General features: G+C 40.7%; 2 protein-coding genes across 2 annotated transcripts in view; one reads left to right on the top strand and one right to left on the bottom strand.

Moving 5' to 3' along the window:
• Window positions 1-16,260, bottom strand: part of LOC131995750 (protein kinase 4) — a 28,941-nt gene extending 12,681 nt beyond the window's left edge. The window contains exon 1 of the mRNA XM_059364726.1: window positions 16,072-16,260. Coding sequence (XP_059220709.1) covers window positions 16,072-16,089 — 18 coding nt within the window. The 5' untranslated portion in view covers window positions 16,090-16,260. The remainder of the gene's footprint in view (window positions 1-16,071) is intronic.
• LOC106089469 (cytoplasmic dynein 2 heavy chain 1) overlaps window positions 1-19,228 on the top strand; it is a 99,684-nt gene extending 80,456 nt beyond the window's left edge. Inside the window, 10 exon segments of the mRNA XM_059364725.1 lie at window positions 2,391-2,493; window positions 2,613-2,845; window positions 2,973-3,195; window positions 3,265-3,623; window positions 8,055-9,028; window positions 9,086-10,425; window positions 13,992-15,157; window positions 15,231-15,449; window positions 15,516-15,824; window positions 18,874-19,228. Of these exon segments, the coding sequence (XP_059220708.1) occupies window positions 2,391-2,493; window positions 2,613-2,845; window positions 2,973-3,195; window positions 3,265-3,623; window positions 8,055-9,028; window positions 9,086-10,425; window positions 13,992-15,157; window positions 15,231-15,449; window positions 15,516-15,824; window positions 18,874-19,164 (5,217 nt within the window). The 3' untranslated portion in view covers window positions 19,165-19,228.
• The last annotated feature ends 2,567 nt before the right edge of the window (window positions 19,229-21,795 follow it).

Raw genomic sequence — 21,795 nt, 5'->3', positions numbered from 1 at the left:
TAAGTTTCATTTAAGTCCCATACTGTTTCCGATCGTCCTATATGCCCGTTTTGAGGGTTTTGGGTGGGGCATTCCCCCTAGGTACTCGACACCAAATTTCTTATTTGTATTTTTGTGTTACTTTCAACTATTACTACTGATCAACATTCGCATAAAACGTTCAATACCTTTCATTTAAGTCCCATACTGTTTCCGATTGGCCTATATGCCCGTTTTGAGGGTTTTTGGGGTTGGGCATTCCCCCTAGGTACTCGACACCAAATTTCTTTTTTTTATTTTTGGGAACTTTCAACTATTACTACTATTCAAAATTCACATAAAATGTTGAATGCCTTTCATTTTTGAGGTGGGGCCTTCCTCCTAGGTACTCAACACCAAATGTCTTATTTGTATTTTTGGGTTACTTTCAACTATTACTACTATACAAAATTCGCATAAAACGGTCCACTCAGCTTCCATAAATCTTGACTAAATCACAAATAATCGACCGCCTTCGATACTCATAATTTATGTGGATAGTATGGCGGCGCTAAAACATAAAACTCCAGGACGAAGTGTGTGGGGGAATTTATAGAGCCCTGGGGACCGACTCCTTTTAAGGTCTTCAGGATTCACTTTCCCAAAAAATAAGATTAAGAAGCAGATGCTTTGTTTGGGCAGATAAGCTCTGCGTCTTGACTGATGTCTCCAAGATGAAGTCATTGTTGGGATTGGGGGTCTAATTCGAGACACTCGATACCGGTATGTGCCTGAGACCGAATGAGTATACGGTTATTTGGGCAGATGACTGTGCCATTACAATAGCCTTAAATGAAATCCTGGGTAGAGATTTGAAGCAAAAGTCGAAGTGCACGGCGAAATGATAAGAGTCCCTGTGTAAACTGTAGACTCATAATATAAAGCTGACTTGGGTTCAAAAACACAACGACATTACAGGAAATAACAAGGCGAACAAAAATCCTGGGAAAGGCCATTGGTCGGCAAAAGAACGAAAAATTGTGTCATTTATGATTCTCAACGTTCGCTCGCCGAGGAAGTGCCTTTCCCAGGATTTTTTATACCCTCCACCATAGGATGGGGGAATACTAATCTAGTCATTCCGTTTGTACCACCTCGAAATATTGATCTAGGACCCCATAAAGTATATTTTCTTAATCGTCTCGAAATTCTGATTCGAACTCTATGTCCGTCCGTCCGTCTGTCGAAATCGCGATAGCGGTCGAAAGCGTAGAGCTAGCCGATGTAAATTTTGCACAGATACTTTATATTAATGTAGGTCGTTGGGGATTGCAAATGGGCCATATCGGTTCAGATTTTGACTTTGGTCGTTAGGGATTGCAAATGGGCCATATCGGTTCCCATATAAACCGATCTCCCGATTTGACTTCTTGAGCCAATGGAAGCCACAATTTTTGTCCGATTTGACTGAAATTTTGTACATAGTTTTCTGTTTTGACACTCAACAACTGCGCCAAGTACGACTCTCAACAACTGCACCAATTCGGTCTATAACTAGATATAGATCCCATATTTTAGCAGAATCCATGGTGGTGGGTTCCCAAGATTCGGCCCGGCCGAACTTAGCACGCTTTTACTTGTTTTCGCCTTGTCATTTCCTGCAATGTCGTTGTGCTCGTGAACCAAGTCAGCTCTGTATTATCATGGCCAACGCGTAGGCGATCTTTATGGGAATCTATACATGGTTGCCGCATTACCAATACTTCATACATCATAACGGGACACTGCACGATAAGCCTCATAATGAAGCGCCATAGCGGAATAAATACCCATAATGATTGCTGTAGAAGCGGTCATGAAGAGAATGAAGAAAACACGATAGATCTGTTGCTGTGTTTATATCGAGGTCTTCAGAAACTGAGGCCTTCCATCTTAGGTAGGCGGGTTTTCTCAGATATGGATGATCTTGCAGACGTTTCTCTAGCAGGACTCCTCAAATACGTAGACAAGACGGGTTTGTTTCCAACTGGAGACGAAATGAGATGCTAAATGCTCAGCGTCACTGGTTAGCACACAAAGAGTATTCGCTTAGGTGGGAGTGAAGATGTGCTTCTTCGGGAATGCACATACATGTGGGTGTGACGACTAGGAGTTAGCTCTCTACTCTGTTCGTTTAATTCGTCATATCCCTAGCACGTCTCTAGATCTGACCTAAGGACTCAGATTTTTTCTTAACATTCTTCCGTACACTTCTTTTTTTGCTAGTGTATCACAATGGGCCAAATGGATTCAGAATCTTATATGAGCAGCTTTTTCTACATGACTATGCTGTTCTTTTGATTCAATACCATAATAGCCGGTTCTATGGACCGGAGTGATTCTAAACCATCCCTTATTAACCATTTAATAACTACCCCCCCATTTCATTTTAGAAAATTTACTTTGTGCCCAAGACCACCAAACACAATGTGGAGTTGCAGTCGCTACAACACGATGAATGGCTCGATGAGGTGCAGAAACAAGTAACCATTTGTAGTAAGTAGAAAATTCCAGCACACACAACGCCTACCTCAAAAGGCACAACACAGTAAAATAGAAATGAGTTCAAAATAAAAGTGTGCTACTTGTTCTCCCCTTTTCATTGCTGCAAACAGATTCTGAAAGTTTTATCGTTGATGCACCCATTACAAAAGAACTGCTAGAACAAACAGCTAAAGTAGCACGTTTATTGGCACGAAATTGCACACACATCCTGTTGGTGGGCGAGGCAGGTGGACGTCAAATGCATGCTGCACATGTTGCTGCCTCCATGCAACAGGCAAAGATACAAATGCTACAGGGCGGTTGCAATTACGGCCTAATAGATTTCTACAATGATTTGAAGTTGGTAAGTGCGCTTTTTCGCTGTTGTATCTTTCATACATACAATGGCACTCACCCGAAAGCCAGCAGCCAGACAGACAATGTGTAATGAATGAAATGTTTCCTTTTTCGTAACTCGCCACTAAATCTAGGCAATGCAAGTGGCAGCCATGGAGAATCAATGTACATGTTTGGTCATTGAGCATTGTTGGTTATCCTATGTGCCGGATATAATGAAGCCCATTGAAGCCATACTGGAAGGCAGTGAAATATTGGATTTGTTTGGCGATGATTTAGAATCGATTGCAAGTTCATTGAAGCATGCAGCCCAATTGGAAGGCCACCAAGAGTCAATAGGTTCTTACTTTATGAAACGTAAGTAAATAGAGGAGGAAAAACAAGAAGTTTTGAAAGATCCATTGAAAATGTATACTTCTTTTGCAGGAGCCCGAGAGAATTTACATTTGATAATATGCCTGGATCCGTCGAACAGCAATATCTCAGAATATTTTCAAAAATACCCTGCTTTATATAAAAACATGGAAATGCTGTACATACGAACCACGTCTCATGAAACTTTGACTATGCTACCCAAGAAATATGTGGAAACTTTAAGTGATCTTTCGATTTCCACTGCGAACTCCTCCAAAGAAAACGTCCCAGTCTCTTCATATTTTGCTGAAATCTTAGACACCTTATATGGCAATCAAGCTCCACTAAGATTTTATCAATTGATAAAATCCTATTATTACATTTATTGTAATTTATCGGGAGACATTAACAAAAGATTGGAAAAGTTACAGGTAAGTCCTCCATAAAACTGTATGGATGTATGTTTTAAAAGTTTATATATAATGCAAAAAGCTTCCGAGGTTGAACAATTAGAAAATAGTTAAAGATTTGTTTGCTGGGAACAATCAGTCTGCTGGCAATATCGGTGTCAGAAGAAAAAATGGCGGGCAAAGGAGAGTAAGAACGAACACAACGTAAAAGAAGGAGATACCTACAAAAGGAGTATCACCAAAGAAAGATCTACTAAAAAAGGAACGACAAAAAGAAGAATAACAAAGTGGGAACAACAAAACGGGTAACGACAAAAAGCGGAACGACATGGAAGACCGAGAAAAGGAGGATCATCAAAGGAAGATCTACCAAAAAAGAAACCACAAAAGGAGTAACTTCAAAAGGAATGGCGGCAAAATGAGTAAAGAAAATATGAGAACCGACTTAAAGAAGAACGACAATAGGAAGACCAAGAAGAAGAGGATCAGCAAAGAAAGATCTACAAAAAACGGAACCACACAAGAAGCAAGCTAATAGGAGGAACGACTAACGTAAGAAGAACAAAAGGAGTAACGACAAAAATAGGAAGAACAAAGGAGTAACGACAAAAGGAGTAACGACAAAAGGAGTAACGACAAAAAGAGTAGCGACAAAAGGTGTAACGACAAAAGAAGTAACGACAAAAGAAGTAACGACAAAAGGAGTAACAACATGTAAAAAGTCGTTAAGTTCGGCCGGGCCGAACATTGGATACCCACCACCTCGGATATATATGTAAACCATCTTTCATCAAAATTCGGTGAAAATTTCATACCTTATGTCCCATATCAGTTATATCAAAATAAGTTCCGATTTGGGCCATATACTAATAAGTACACTAGCTATATCTAAGAATAAACCTATCTGAACTATATACGACAGCGATGTCGAAAAACCTAACATAAGTTACTGTGTCAAATTTCAGTGAAATCGGATTATAAATGCGTCTTTTATGGGGCCAAGACTTTAAATCGAGATATCGGTCTACATGGCAGCTATATCCAAATCTGGACTGATTTGGGCCAAGTTGCATAAAAATGTTGAAGAGCCTAATACAAAGCACTGTCCCACTAGCTATATCTTAGAATAAACCTATCTGAACTATATACGACACCGATGTCGAAAAACCTAACATAAGTTACTGTGTCAAATTTCAGTGAAATCGGACAATAAATGCCTCTTATGGTCCCAAAACGTTAAATCGAGAGATCGGTCTATATGGCAGCTATATTCAAATCTGGACCGATCTGAGCCAAATTGACAAAGGATGTCGATGGGCCTTACAAAATTCACTGTCCCGAATTTCATCAAAATCGGATATTAAATGTGGCTTTTGTGGGCCTAAGACCCTAAACCGGAGGATCGGTCTATACGCAGCTATATCTAAATCTGAACCGATCTGGGCCAAATTAACGAAGAAAGTCGAAATTTCTAACACAACTCACTGTGCCAAATTTCAGCGAAATCGGATAATAAATGTGGCTTTTATGGGCCTTAGACCCTAAATCGGAGGATCGGTCTATATGGCAGCTATATCCAAATCTGAACCGATCTAAGCCAAATTGACGAAGCATGTCTAAGGGCCTAACAAAACTCGATGCCCCAAATTTCAGCAAAATCGGATAATAAATGTCGCTTTTATGGGCCCAAGACCCTAAATCGGCGGATCGGTCTATATGGGGGCTATATCAAGATATAGCCCACCTTCGAACTTAACCTGCTTATGGTCAAAGAATCTGTGCAAAATTTCAGCTCAATCCTTCGGTGGTGGGTATAACAAAAGGAGTAACGACTAAAGGAGTAACGACTAAAGGAGTAACGACAAAAGGAGTAACGACAAAAGATAACCGCTTTATAATAAAGAAGAGCCGACAATAGAGGGACAGACAAAAAGAGGAACAACAAAACGGATTCCGACAGAAAGGTTACAGGAGAACAGAAAACAGGAGGACCGATAACAGGAATGCCTACAACAGTAGGACCGGAAATAGTAGGATTGCCAAAAGGAGAAATTACAACCGATGAAATGAGGACCGACAAAAGAGTGGCCGATAATAGAGGAACATCTAAAAAATGACGACAAAAGAAGCAACGACACCAGAAGATCGGCTAAAGAAGAGCGACAAAATTAGGACAGACAAAAGGGGATCAACAAAAAGGGAATCGAAAAAGGAGGACCGAAAAGAGCACGATCAACAAAAGGAGAAACGAGAAAAGGAGAAAATAACCGATAAAGAGGGACCGGTCAAAGAGCCTACAAAAAGTTAACCAACAAAAATGGGGACTATAAAAAGGGGATCGACAAAATAAGGACCGACAAAACATTGATCGATAAAATGGGACCGGCAAATTGTTGATCGACTAAAGGTGGACCAACAATAGGAGGACTGACAAAAGGAAGACCGTCATAAGGATGACCAACAAAAGGAGAACCGATAAAAATGGGACTGGCGAAAGAAGAGCTGACAAATGGTGGATCAAAGGGAACCCCCAAAAGGAAGGCCGACGAAAGGAGTAACGACAAAAGAAGTAAGGTCAAAAGGAGTAACGACACAGGAGGAACGCGAAGAAGGACCGGCTAAAGAAGAGCAGACAAAAGAGTGACAAACAAAAAAAAGGACCGACAAAATTGAGTTCGACAAAAAGGTGACTGACGAAAGATGAGTCGATAACAGGAGAACCGAAAATAGTAGGACCGAGAACAGGAGGAACGACAAAAGGAGGACCGGAAATAGTATGATCAACAAAAGGAGAAACGACAAAAGAATAACCGACAAATGAGAACTGACAAAAGGGTTAACAAAAGGCATTGCGAAAAAAGAGCAACGACAAAAAGAGGGGATTGGAAAAAGGAAGCCCGACAACAGGAGGACGGAAAAGAAGAGAATCAACAAAAGGTGAAACGACAAAAAAATTAACTGATAAAATGAGGACCGACAAAAGGATGGCCGATTAAGTGAAGACTGGTTAAAGAGCCGACAGAAGATGAACCAATAAAAATGGGATCACCAAGAATGAGCGGCAAAAGGAGAATTGACAAAAAGGACGACCATAATGAGAAGAACCGACAAAAGGAGGACAGATGGAACACAAGAGAAGTTAAATAAAATTCAGAATAGGCTTAAGAAAGGACACGAAGCAAGAATGGGTTTGAAGCGCTAAATCAGGCAATAATTACGGTTTTTTGGGCCCAAGGGGCAGATCAGTCTATGTGCGAGCAGCAGGGAATATGCATCAAATTCTTTTCGAATACAGGGACACTAGTTCAAAGCAACTTTTCTTTTTTTTGCAATCGACCAACACTCAGTTAAGAATAGGAGTGGGGGGAAAGAGGGAGTAGTGTTTATTGACACGTGCTTTGAATTTCTGGATGTCGTAAGTAGCGGGGAAAGCATCCGAACCGTCCTTCCGAAGAACACACACCTTCCGATAGAACAGCGACACACATCCCACATTTTGACGACGTTCAAGAGAACAATAGTGTTGGATACCCTACCATCTCCAATCAAAACCAACGCCCGCCTCTGGACACGGTCAAGCAGCTCCAAGGATGATTTTTGGACCTCCTTCGAATACATGTTTTGACCAACGGACATTACATTGAATCTTCATGCCCAGAACTTCAAGAGCCTCTAAGCGTCTATCGACGGCTTAGAAATCATTCGACACTGTTCATTCGACACTTCTCAGAAATGGCTAGCAAATCCTGGCAGAGTGTTGTCCATAATCCGCCTCCTGTCTTCAATCTTTCGAAGACTCGGCCTAGGGTCCAATGAAAATTAATGACAGAGGTTGCTGTCATCCGCGAACGAGTAGACCGAAAAAGAGAGGGAGAAAAAACAGAGGCTTGTGGTACTACTGCGGTCCATTCAGATTCGTCAGATGAGTACCCATCTACAACGATGTCTGAGAAAATCTATATATAAATCGAACCAAGTTATTACCGACACCAAAAGCGATAAGCTTTGATAAAAGTGCACCATGCCTGATCCTATCAAATGCCTGGGATATATCCAGAGCCACGACCATACTCTCACCGAACTGGTGAATAGAGCGACTCCAACGTTCAGACACGAATGCCATCAGGTCACCCGTGGAGCGATTTCTGCGAAACCCATATTGTCGGTCGCTAAGAAGACCATTGGACTCTAAGTATCTCACAAGATATTTATCATGCTCTCCATAACCTTGGAAAGCGCAGAGTACAACGCTATTGGTCGGTAATTCGCAAGGACGGCTGCCTCACCCTATATAGACAACCTATATCCAATCATGGAACGATCTGTTCACAGCTTTATTTAAATATTATCCAATTTGAACTAAAATTGGTGTAAGAGTCCAGGGACATTTTAGATATATAGTTTATTTGGCAATAAACATAACCTCATTGACTTTTTCTATTTCACTTATAGCATGGCGTTGATAAATTGGCCTCTGCCCATGCTGTTGTCGACACTCTCAAATCAAATGCCTCTCAACAGGAGGTTGCTTTGGCTGAGAAACGTAAACTGGCCAACGAAGCATTGGAAATGATTTCGTCGACCATGAGAAATGCCAATGAACAAAAATCCAATATGTTGGAGTTGAAGAAACAAACTCAAATCAGCAGCGAAAAGCTCAAGGAAAGGCAAAAAGAAATTCAGGAAGAGTTAGCAGAAGTCGAGCCTATACTGGCAGAGGCCAGTACAGCTGTTGGTCAAATTAAGTCAGAAGCCCTATCGGAAATACGTTCGTTAAGAGCTCCTCCGGAGGCAATACGCGACATATTAGAAGGAGTGTTACGCCTAATGGGCATACGTGACACTTCATGGAATAGCATGAAAACCTTTTTGGCCAAACGTGGCGTTAAAGAGGACATACGATCCTTGGATCCAGCCCGCATCAATCCAGAACATTGCGAGGCAGTGGAAAAACTTTTGGCCAATAAGGCTGACTCGTTTGATATGAAAAATGCCAAAAGGGCTTCGGCAGCGGCCGCACCTTTGGCGGCATGGGTTAAGGCCAGTGTACGTTATTCCAAGGTAATACAGAGCATAAAACCTCTAGAAAGGGAGCAACAGGAGCTACAACGCAACCTTGATGTGGCCGAAGGTGAAATGCAGTCCCTAATGACTGGTTTGGATGATGTGGATAATCGTGTCAAGCAGTTGTCGGCCAAATTGAATGCCTACACCCAGGAAGCTGCGGTGCTGGAATTAAAACTAGAAGAGGCTCGCAATACTTTAACAGCAGCAGAGGTACTGGTGCAACAATTGAGTTCTGAGTATCATACATGGAATGTGCAATTGGAGGAATACAAGGTGACCTACAAGACATTGGATACGAAATCTTTAATGATGGCCTTGGCTTTGAATTATTTCTCCCACATGTCGCTAAAACAAAGAAGGTAACTACAGGGGAAACTATTATTGGGAAATTTTTACTTTATCTGTCTGCTTTACAGCTCCTCCTTTCAACAGTTGACCATTGAGTTACAATTGAAGGAATCCTTTGACTTATACAAAACCCTTCTAACCGATCAGGAGCAGATCATTTGGGAGAGTATGGGTTTGGCCAGGGATGCCCAAATCATAGAGAATGCTGCCTTATTGAGGCAAATGTTGCAGCTGCCGTTCGGTTCTTATCCAACACCATTGCTATTGGATCCCACCGAAACAGCCCTCAATTGGCTGCGAGAATACCTAAAGTCCAAAGATAAGCCATTCGAGGTTATCTCACAAAACAATCAAAAGTTGAACTACAATTTGGAGTTGGCCGTTAGATTTGGTAAAATCTTCATTGTGGAAGATTCTCAGGAGTTGAGGCCTCCACTCATGCAATTGGTTACAAATAAGGTCTATATGAAATTCAATAAAAAGCAAATCGAAGTGGGCACCAAACTGGTAGATCTACACGAACACTTTCAATTGGTTTTGGTGACAAAGACCCACAAGTTGGGCATACAACCGGAGACTTGTGCCTATATCACCTGTATGCCATTTACAGTGACTGCAGTGGGTCTAAGCGATCAGCTCATGTCTAAGGCCATAATTATGAAAAATCCTGCTTTGGAACAAAAACGTGTGGAGCTATTGAAAAATGAGGGTGTGCTATTGAAACAAAGAATCGATTTGGAGGATAAGCTATTGGAAGAGCTGTCCTTGGCCCAAGGTGACATTTTGAAAAATGAAAAACTCTTGAAAACCCTCAATGAAGTGAAAGAGAGCAGCAGCTTCATTGATAAATCCCTAAAGGAAAGTTCTCAAGTCAAGGACACCCTGTTGGCTGACTATACCCCATTGAGGGATTTATGCTCAAAAGCCTCCAAATTCTACATTAATTTGTCACATTCCTACGACTTGTCATCTTTGATCTTTATTAAATTATTCCTTAATGCTTTGGAATTGCATGATATAGGCGGCTCGGCAAATTCCAAACAAATGGAAAGAGAATTCTATGGACAATTGGTTAAGGAGACTTTCCAATATTTGGCTAGATCCATATCGAAATATCGTCATTTGCCCTTGGCCTTATATGTCTGTAGGACAGCCTATCCGGAGCGCATAAAAGATGAAGAATGGGAACTTTTTGTTACGAATTTCATGTCGGCGGCTGATGGTAGTGGTATCAGTAGCGCTGGCAGTGGCATGGCTCGCTCACAATTAGCCGAGACATTTGGCAAAGAGGCAGCCATCAAATTACAAATTCTTCTAAAGCAAAAGCCGGACATGGAAGATAAGTTGCAATTGCATAACGGCGGTTTATGGAGAAATGTCATCGAGGGAAGAGCTACAGAGATTCCAGGTAAGAAAAAAAAAGTGTGAGAAAGAGAATTCTTTATTTCATTTTTAAAAGGTCAAAAGGTATCAGTCGGACATTCTTATTGCTTAGTGCTTAAAGGGACAATTACCAGCAAGCATGAACCCCAATCAGTAGAATGTGATACAAAAATATTTGAAGTATAGTACTAGCCTAAAGTTGCTGTGGAGGCTACAAATATCGTTAGGTGCAATAACTTTTTGTAAATATCAGATGTGGACACTTTTTGCGGCAAAGTCGTTGTAAGTTTTGTCACAAATCCAAATCATGCATAACAAGTAAGCACGGCCAGACCGAATCTTATATATCCTCCACCATGGATCGGATTTGTCAAGCTCTTTGCGCGGTATCTCTTTTTAGGCAAACAAATAATGAATAAGAACTGTTATGCTATTGGAGCTATATCAAGTTGTAGTCCGATTCGGACCATAAATGAATTGAATGCTAAACATTATAGAAGCCATTGTGTAATATTTGAGTCCATTCGGATAAGAATTGCACCTTGTAGGAGTTCAAGAAGCAAAATCGGAAGATCGGTTTATATGGGAGGTGGATCAAGCTATAGATCGATTCAGACCATATTTGAAACGTATGTTGAAGGTCTTGGGAAAGCCGTTGTACAAAATTTCAGCGCCCTCTAGAGGCTCAATAAGTCAAGATTCCAGATCGGTTCATATGACAGCTTTATCAGGTTATGTACAGATTTGTGCCATACTAAGCACAGTTATTGGAAGTCATAACAGAACAACTCATACAAAATTTCAGCCAAATCGGATGGGAATTCAAGATCGGGTTATATGGCAGCTATACACAGTGGTTGGAAGTAATACCAAAACACCACGTGCAAAATTAAAGCCCAATCGGATAAAAATTGCGCCCTTTAAAAGCTGAAGAAGTCAAGACCCAAGATCGGTTTATATGGCAGCTATATCAGGTTGTGTACCGATTTGTGCCATGCTAAGCACAGTTGTTGGAAGCCATAATAAAACACCTCATGCAAAATTTCAGCCAAATCGGATGAGAATTGCGCCCTTTAGCGCATTGATAAGTATACCGATCAACTCAGAATCACTTTCTGAGACGAAGCCGATTGAAATTGGGAAAAATCGGTTCAGATTTGGATACAGCTCCCATATATATGTTCATCCGATTTGCAGTAATAATGCAATAAAATGGTCATTTGTAACCGATTCTCTTGAAATTTGGTGGCAAAGATTGTCTTGACTCTCGACGTTACTTGTGAATTCGGTTCAGATTTAGATATAGCTCTCATATGTATGTATCGTCCGATTTTCACTCCTAGAGCCGCTGCAAGCGCATTTATTGACCAATCTTGCCAAAATTTTGTGCAACGCTTTTCTCGACGACCACCACAATATCTGTAAAGATTGTCCGAAATCGGTTCAGATTTAAATATAGCTCCCATATATGTTCGTCCGATTTTGAAAAATATTGCAATAAAGTGCTCATTTGTTAACTGATTCGATTTCGCTTAAATTTGACACAGTGACTTATGGAAGGCTTTTCGACATTCGTGTTCTATATGTTCTATGTTCTATCAGATCGGTAAATATTTGAATATAACTGCCAAAAAGACAAATATTTTTTTCTACAGAATTGAAAAGTGACTTATATTTATTAAACAACTCAATATCCGTGCCGAATTTGGGCGCTTAAGTTATCCAATTTTTACCGGTATTGTGACGAAAGGGGGTGTACATATATACCCGAAGTGGTGGGTATCCAAAGTTCGGCCCGGCCGACCTTAACACGTTTTTACTTATTTTCCTTGCACTATTTCGCATTGTGGCCTAGAATCAGCCTGCTCAAACTTTCGTAAAGATAGAGAACCTTCTTAGGATTTAGTCCCCATTTATGGGATATGGGCTCATACGGAGGCAGCTCCGTATGATTCTGAATATGGCATTTTCTTAGGCATTCAACTATATACCATGTTTTTGTTATCTCGGTCTCGGCCTCGAATGTTTGAACCTTTCCCTTAAAAAATATTCTAATATAGTCTGCATAGCAGATATGTTAACATTTCCGTCGGCGTAGGTACTCAGCAGAAAGTTTAATCACCCTCAGCATGCTATTGATACCCTACCTCTTACCTCTTTGAGGCCCACATCTTACCCGTCTATTTCCAAACATTTGATCTCTTCTATCCTTTGTACAACTTGGTTTAATGTTGTCTCTGCTGAGCCCCTTGTAAAATAGAAATGCTGTTTGTACTTGAGCATCTCAATCGGCATTGTACAACCTACGCCTAAACGCTCTATAGGTTTAAAGTAGGAACCGGTGCAAGGGTTGATATGTTAGCCTTTGGAGAAAAGCCTTTTGGTTTCTTAGTCTTTGGCTTAGGGCATAACTGCCTTGCGTTATTACGAAAACTGCATTTCCTTCAATCTACAGGCCACCGTGGCGCAGAGGTAAGCATATCCGCCTATGACGCTGAACGCTTGAGTTCGAATCCAGGCTTCTCTCCAAACAGGTGTCGCACTGCGGCACGCCGTTCGGACTCAGCTACAAAAAGGAGACCCCTTATCATTGAGCTTAAACTTGAATCGGACTGCACTCATTGATATGTTCCTTAGTGGAATGTTCATGGGCAAAATTAGCATTTAACATTTCCTCTTGCCAGGCCTTGCCAATCTTAGGCATGCTGTAAATAGCGGTCAGGTAGAGCGCTTGATTGCCCGCCTCCATCTGAAAAAATACCAGCAATATTTTACAGACACAGTAATAAACCGGTTTGACTTTTCTATCGCTTGCATAACCTTGTGAAAGCCTTTCTCTACTGATTTCCACTTAACAACTCGACCGGTATCTTATTTTTTGCAAATGTGTTCCCCATGTTCCATCGTATGTAGGAGGAATGATGTATGAGTCATTGGCGTACACATACCATTTCTTGCCAGTCTTTTGTATGAAAACTACCCTGCCTCTTACAAGGCCTTTGACAAGATGCAGGATTTGCCGAGGGAACGTTGTTGTTGCCGTAGCAGTTTGTTGTAGCAGTTTGTTGTAGCAGTTTGTTGTATGCTGAGGCTGCCCTTGCCGGTGAAGGTCTCCATCGTGTCGATTCGGTACGTACAACCGGTTGCCATAGGATTGCCGTCGGAACGTGATTGCAATTTGTTATTTAAAGGCGCCAATAAATCGCCCTGTCATATCCTCCATCACTAGCACTCAGCATTAAAGCAAGAGCTGGTGCCGCCCGGCTTGAGACTCTCCACTCGATACCGCTAATTATCCACGACTGCAGTTGCAGCTACTCCCTATGGAGCATTCCACTATCTGCAACCTATAGGCGAACCCGTTAGCTCCCAGGTAATATGCGCGTGATAACAATGAACACCACACAGATCGGAGCTCAAAGTAGCAGTCTGTGTGAATTCTTTGTTCATGTTAGTCAAATTGTTTATCTTTTTGGCAGAGTAAGCAAATGTTTGGACCTTTTTAACATAGCATTTTATTATTTCTTTCTAAAAAAATATATTAGGATGAACACTATTACCTTATTTTCAACTCTTTCTAATTTTCTCTAGTGACTTCTGCTACCAACTTTGAAAAACTTTTACTTGTGCTCATACTTCGTCCCGATCTGGTTACCTATTACATGAAATTGACTTCGGAAGAAATTCTTGGCCTCTCCATAGAGTCCATACAACAGCCCACCATAGAACAATTAGTCGAAGAAAGTTCCAGTGCCAAGCCGATTCTAATGATAACACAAACTGAAAATGATCCTGCTTCGGAGATCTTAAGTGTTGCTCTAAGACTCAAAGGCAAAGATAAATATGAGGAGCTTTCCATAGGCAAGGGAATGGAGAAAAAGGCAATGGAGATTATTCATCAAATGGCCGAATTGGGTAAATGGGTTTGTGTTAAAAATGTCCATTTGGTTCCAACCTGGCTGGGAGAATTGGAAAGGGAATATGGTGAAATGAAAAAGAGCCCGGACTTTCGTTTATGGCTTATATGTGAATCTACGGAGGGCTTTAGTGAAGCCGTCATGTTTAAATTTGTTAAAGTACTCTACGAATTTCCCATTGGCATAAGGCAAAAATGCAAGAGAATGCTGCAAAACTATGCTGTGGTGGAACAGGATCGCGCCATTCTAAAGGAGCCAAAGTTAATGAAAATAAGAGTGGTGCTGTTTTTGGCTTTGGCGGTACTGCAAGAACGTCGACGTTTCATCCCCCAAGGTTGGTCCAAGAAATATGAATTTGGCGAGGCGGATCTTAAAGCTGCTCTACAACTGTTAAAGTGGCTGGATACGCTAACACTTGGTGGACGCATTGATTGGTTGATTATGCAAAAGCTCAATGAAAATGTGGCCTTTGGAGGACGCATTAACAACTTGCGTGATCTGAGTGTTTTGCAAAAATATTTGCAAGAATTCTTCAACAATGAGTCACTGAGCTCACGTTGGGCTCCCCTAGATGGCAAAGTTATAATACCCACATCGTCCCAATGGTCAGATTATTTGAATGCTTTGACCAAATTACCCTCTCAGGATGCTCCGGAACTCTTCAAATTGTCCAAGAAATCCAATGCTAGTCGAGAGATTGATTATGGTTTGGAGATATTGAAAGAATTGCGTTTGTCTTACTATGGCTCTGGCTCCAATGGGGATGATGAGCAATTGAATCATCAACAATTGGAGAAACAAATTAAGCCCATATTGGCTTTGTGGAGAAAACTAGCACAGGTAATTAAAGGGATTCTTAACTCCGTTTAATAAACTTCGATAAAGTCAATACATTCCCTCTCTTCTTTTCCAGAATTGCTCAATAAACATTACCGCCGAAGAGCTAAATGAAGATCAAAAATCCTCCAATCCTTGGCTGGTATTTGTCTACAGTGAGTTAAAGACCGGAGGTGAAGGCTACAAAATGATACATGCTACACTCAGTCAGGTTTATACAGCCATTAAAGACAGACATCATCAAAACGAAAACAATAATTTGTTAACTCCCCTAAACACACTGGCCTTGAATCAGGTATCTATCAACAACCACTTAAATTAAAAGCAAAAAACCCAAAAAATATTTCATACCATTCATAAGGTGCCGCAACAATGGCAACGCATATGGCCTGGACCCTCCTCAGCTTTGGATTACATTAAGGCGTTCATGCATCGAGCAATGGCCACGGAGAGCCGCTATCGTACCACCCAACATTTGGACTTTATCGATGCCATAGATCTGACCACCGTCTATAATTGTCAGACTCTCTTGTCTAGTCTGAAACTCATCAATTCCCATAAGCAACAAAAATCATGTAAGAATCTGCAAATGGAAACACACTCTCCGGCAATGGGACGTAGCGGCGCCGCTAGTGAATTACAGGTGCAGCTAAAGCTGAAACCGTTGAAGGTGCGTACCAAAGCAAATTTCATTTCCATTCCATTCTATGGGTCAAGTTAATACTCAATCAATAACTTTTACATAATTCACTTAATATTTCATTATTTGTTTGTTATAATTTTGCCTTTGGCATTTTTCTTTCTCTTTTCTTTGGATGTGTTTGCTCGAATGCATTTTCCCACACTCGCTTATAGGACCCCATGTTCCTTTTTTTCGTTGTCTCATTCACAGTTCTTTGTGATGTGGTGTTGCTTACCTTCCCCATTTTCGCCATAAAATGCCTCTCCACCGTCTTTTGTTAATGTTGTCCTCCAGCAATTTTAATTTTTTTATTAATACTGTTAACTTATGCTAAAAATGTATGAATATCTTGAAATTCTTCTTCAATGTTGTCTGCTTGTGTTAAATTTTTTTTGTTTTTGATTGACATCACGGTACAGGTTTGACATTTAATGTAATAGATTAGGTGTGTGTTTGTGAAAATGTAAATGATTAGTTTAAGGGGGGTTCAGTATATACAGGGTTGTATGTGGGTTAGTCATTCATGATAGTTGTGTGTTGCCATAACATATCCCCATACGACAATGGGAAATAAAGGTATGCATTGCTATAGAGCAGGACGCATTTATAAGGTGAGGTCACGAACACAAATGTTTTTGTGTGTGTTGGCAAAACGTCGATCAGCTTGTTGACAAGATGGCGGATTGCACCATATGATTTGTGATTGTTGTACAAGTTAGACCACCCATAATTTTTTTTTTATCAACCAACACGCAATGGATGTCCCCTATGAATGCAGAAATTAGGAATTGGAGGAAGGGGAAAAGTATGTAGTGTTTATAGACATTTGTCTTAAATCTCTGAACGTCAAAGTGGGTGGGAAACACATTAGCCGGAAGTCGATTCCACATACGAACGGTTCTGGCGAAAAAAGAATTCTCTCCATAATACATTGCGCGGTCAGCTGGCCAATCAATTACAAACGGGTGAGAGTTCCTGGAATGTCTAGTATCCCTGACCTTACATAAGGAATGAGACGATAAATGTCAGCCCCTATCCATTATGGGAAGTTTCTTCGTGTAGGCTAAATTTTCCGACTGTTAGATCAAAGATATGTTCCTAGCCTATTTTTGCATTTAATTCTCTCAGAATTAAATGCAAAAATAGGCATTTCTCATGGGCGGGACAGCGGTCGTATTCTCTCTCTAGGTGCTCATGAAAATATCCTTGGTCTGCTCTTCCTTGTCTTCCCTCGGGGAATGGACACAAATAAGGCTGATGTTGAAGAATTTCGATTTGTAGGCAAAGTTTTGCGACTGTTGAACCAAAGATGTCTTCCTTCCCTATCTTCGTTTTAAAATATCCCGGAACGATTATAATATCGTGGGCGGGGCGGCGGTCATATTCTCTCTCAAGGCGCCCATGAAAATATCCTTGGTCTGCTCGCCCTTGCCTTCCGCCGTGGCATGGGTACAAATAAGGCTGATGTTGAAGAATTTGGCTTTTATGCGGATAGCGTCTAGCCCCTCATCCACCGGAGTAAAGCTGGAGACAAGATGTTTAAGTGTCCGACTAACCACAAATCCACAGCCAACTTCATACCTCGTGTTATGGCAGCTACAGTATAGTTCGTCACCATTTGGTGTTGTTGTGACGCCATTCCCGATCCATCGCACTTCCTGTAAGACTGTAATATCTGCCTTGTAGTTCTCCAATACATCCGCCAGAGCGTATACTGCACCTTCTCTATAAAGAGTCTGGACATTCCAGGTGTAGATCAGCAAATCATAGTCCTTTTTTCGTTTGTGTTAGTCGTCAACGTTAAAGGCGTCCGTTTGTTCTATTCTTTTTGCTTCTCAGAGTAATTAAAAATTTTCGAGCTCGTGTAACTGGCCCAGCACCTCCAATGGGTTTTGTGGGATCGCACATGTTACTCCAAGATCCGACACTTGCCTCCAGCCGCCCCTAACCTGGGAACAAAAGCTGATGTAGGCAATTGGTTATTTAGAGGCGCTAATAAATCGCACTTTTCATCTCGAGGATCATTGGCAATCAGTATTTTAGTAAGAGTTAGTACCACCTGACCCCTTACTGAGACCCTCCTCTCGAAATCTGCCCGCTGTCGCATTTGCAGCTTTTCCGCATTTCCACTATCCGCAACCTGTGGACGCGCCCGGTAGCTCTCAGCTAAGCTTCCAGGGAAATCAGCTTCATCGCAAAAATTTTTTATGATTCGTAGCCGCTTTTTTCAAAGCAATTGTCTATATCGCACACCACATAAAAACAAAATTAACTAAAAACAAACGCAAATGTACTATAGACTGAGAGATGCGCGAACGTTTTAGTTCGGTGTTGTTTGTAAATAAACACTACCAAGATGAGTGTCATATGAAACCAAAGTAAGCAGAGGAATGAGACATCAAATTTTGTTTAGCGGCATAGATAAACTCAGTTGTTTTTAGCACTTTTTTATTTTAGATCAGAATTGTTTTAATCTATGACTTACGTGCTGTCTGTCTCCGTCTGTTCAAAAGTGACAGACTTGCTTCATTTTTTATACAAGCCATTGCAAACACGCAAATTCAGCTCGCAAAGTTTGAACGGTAGCTGTTTAGTTACGGTCAATGTGAGCCCTCTTGAGTATTGCTCAAAATGTAAAATACTGCCATCAATTCATCAAATGATCATCAGCTCAACAAATTTAAAGGAGTATTTTATGTTTCGGCCGTTCAGAGTCGTAAGCGTCAAAAAGCTTGCCATTCGCTGCATGTATGCATACCATGTGCATTTATTTTAAAGGAGGCTTGCTGCTGTTCTCTGGCCTGTTAATAATTTAATATCATGCATTAATTTCATTCATGCAATTGTAGAACAAATCGTCATGTTAGAAGGACCCATGTTGTTATTCACAAAATCAGTTTGGTTGTTTGGCAATGTGGCAACATTTGGCAAACTAACTCACCACAGATACTAACATAATTTTTTTTTAATCTTTTACAATGTGCTGATGGTTTGGGACCTTGCTAACCGGTTTCGTTTTTGTTTACATTCACCGCAGGTAAATGGTGCTGCTTTCAGTCATGGCAAATTAATAATCACCACTAACGAAGCACTCTCCGAAGAAGACCAATCACCGGAGTTTATCATTACATTTAGAGAAAAGGAAGAAAAGAAACTACAAGATTTACGTTCAGTATCACGAGGAGGAAATACGGCAGCAACAACTTTGCTACCAGTCTATACAAACATAACAAGGGAACGACTACTTTGTGAATTGGAAGTACCAACGGCTGAATCGATGGAAACAGTGCTTTTATCCGGAGCAGCTTTAATAGTGGGAGATTATTAAAGGACAATGTGGAGAGTAAGACAACAGATGGAATGCTAATAAAAATGGGAAATATTAATGCAGATTTTTACTGTTTTTATTTTGGAGAGTTGGGAAATGAAAAATATGGGGTACGTACATATAGTGGGGAAATATTGTAGTTTTTCACCATTTAGCAGGGAAGTCCTTTTTTGTAGTTTGGGGTCTATATTTTCGTGCACTTTATTATGAGTTTGCCTGTAACTGAAGACAGGGTGTCTGACATAAATTAATATTAAAATTCATTCAAATCGTTACGAGACCCTTTTTGGACAATTTATATGAAAATCAAACCGACGAGATTTTGTAGGAAAATAAAATTTCGGCTATTATTATTTTTTTAGAAAAATTTAATTTAATTTTGGTATCACTTTCAACAACTGTGCTAAGTATGATTCAAATCGGTTCATAACCTGATATAGCTGCCATATAAATCGATCTTGGATCTTGACTTCTTGAGCCACTGGAGGGCGCAATTCTCATCCGATTGGGCTAAAATATTGCATGGGGTGTTTTGTTAAGACTTTCAATAACTGTGCTGAGTATGACCCAAATCGGTACATAACCTGATATAGCTGTCATATAAACCGATCGGGGATCTTGACTTTTTGACCCTCCAGAGGACGCAATTCTCTTCTGATTTCGCAGAAATTTTGTACAATGGCTTCTCCCATGATCTTCAACAACGTGTCCAATATGGTCTGAATCGATCTATAGCTTGATACAGCTCCCATATAAACCGATCTCCTGATTTTGCTTCTTGAGCTCTTACAAGGCGCAATTCTTATCCGAATGAACTGAAATATTACACAATGACTTCTGCAATGTTGACTAGACTAGACAGCCGCGAATTGAGAACAGGTGACGGATTACGGGGTACCCTTTAACATTTCACGATGAGAGGTGCCATAGTTGGGGTGGGAAATGTCCCAAGGAGCCGTGAAGGTATTTTAGGCGCCAGGCAATTCCACAGTTGTGAAGTCTCTCAGCTTGTTTATGTAGGCGTTTTGTTAATGGTCTATTGTGTTTTCTTGTTCCATCGGTTAAATTAGGTTAGGTTAGGTTGAAAAGAGGGTGCAGATATTAATCCTATATTAATGTCACTAGGGACATACACCTATAAAGTAACCTCTAAAAAGAAAATTTTAGTTTAGGAATTCCATGCTACTTACAAAATCCTTAATTGTTCTCAATACCACTCACCTAAGTTGGTTCATGTCTGATATTGTGTCTCCACCTAAGTACCGGTATACCGGCAATGACAAAGGAAATGCTCCAATGTCTCATCATCTTCCCCGCATGCCCCACACATGATATCGCTTGCTGCACCGATTTTACATACATAAGTGAGCTCGTAGTCCTATGTGTCCCGTTATGATACCAATAGCTATACTGACCTCCTGACCTCCTATACTGACTGAGGCCACCGTGGCGCAGAGGTTAGCATGTCCGCCTATGACGCTGAACGCCTGGATTCGCAGATCATCAGAAAAAATGTTCAGCGGTGGTTTTCCCCTCCTAATTCTGGCAACATTTTTGAGGTACTATGCCATGCAAAACTTCTCTCCAAAGAGATGTCGCACTGCGGCACGCCGTTCGGACTCGGCTTAAAAAAAGGAGGCCCCTTTTCATTGAGCTTAAAACTTGAATCGGACTGCACTCATTGATATGTGAGAAGTTTGCCCCTGTTTCTTAGTGGAATGTTCATGGGCAAAATTTGTATATGTATACTGACCTCCTTCTTGCTTCCTTTCAGTAATAGCCTCGTCTTCTCACGATCTGGATCCCCCATAGGATTTTCGCCGTCCTACCGACCATTTCGCTGTTCCACAATGTTGCATGCGCATTCGTCGCCCACTCCCTTAACTCGGACTACGTCGACCCGAAAGGTTTCGGGTTAACCAAGTTTATTGACAGCAGTCCTTTGGCCTTCACCACCAAATCGTCTGCTCTTTCATTTCTCCTTACTCCGTTACGGCCCGGCACCCAAACAATGCGAATTTTCCCATCCTCAGAGAAGGCGTTAATCTCCTTCTAACACTGCATGACTGTTCGTGACAATGATCGCGATTTCGGCCAAGCCAGGGCCTCATCAGATGTCACCAAAAGATTACATGCATCCACCTACACACTTATAAGTGAGCAGTACAAAGGTAGAAGCATGCCCTTTGAATGAAACTTTGAGACTTTTTATTCAACCTTTTTTTATAGCGTGGTAAGAGAATAGTTAAAATCTAGCAGGCAACATATCTTCAAAAAGACTAAGACTAACATCCAAATCCTTAAAATTTCTATAAAAATCCAATTCAATCCAAAAAATTAAATTTCGACTAAATTTTCTATGAAAAACCAATACTAGTTATGTTTTAATTATAATCAAATTATGGCAACTTGTCCAATAACCACCTTCAGTGTTATTAAAATTCCTTTCTATGTTCGTATAAAATTTCATTGCAGATTTAAAAATGCCTATACATACATACTACTCATTACGATATGTAATAATTTATATATTTATGATGATGTTGATGTCATCATCAGCAGTTTGTGGTTACGTTTTATCACCATCCTTTGAGGAATGTTATGGCGTGATGTAATCAATAACTGAGTGTT

The sequence above is a fragment of the Stomoxys calcitrans genome, chromosome 3, assembly GCF_963082655.1.
Source record: "Stomoxys calcitrans chromosome 3, idStoCalc2.1, whole genome shotgun sequence".
In the NCBI taxonomy this organism is placed as follows: Eukaryota; Metazoa; Arthropoda; class Insecta; order Diptera; family Muscidae; genus Stomoxys; species Stomoxys calcitrans.
The sequence above is the reverse complement of the archived record's forward strand: the minus strand, read 5'-3'. Positions and strand labels throughout refer to the sequence as shown.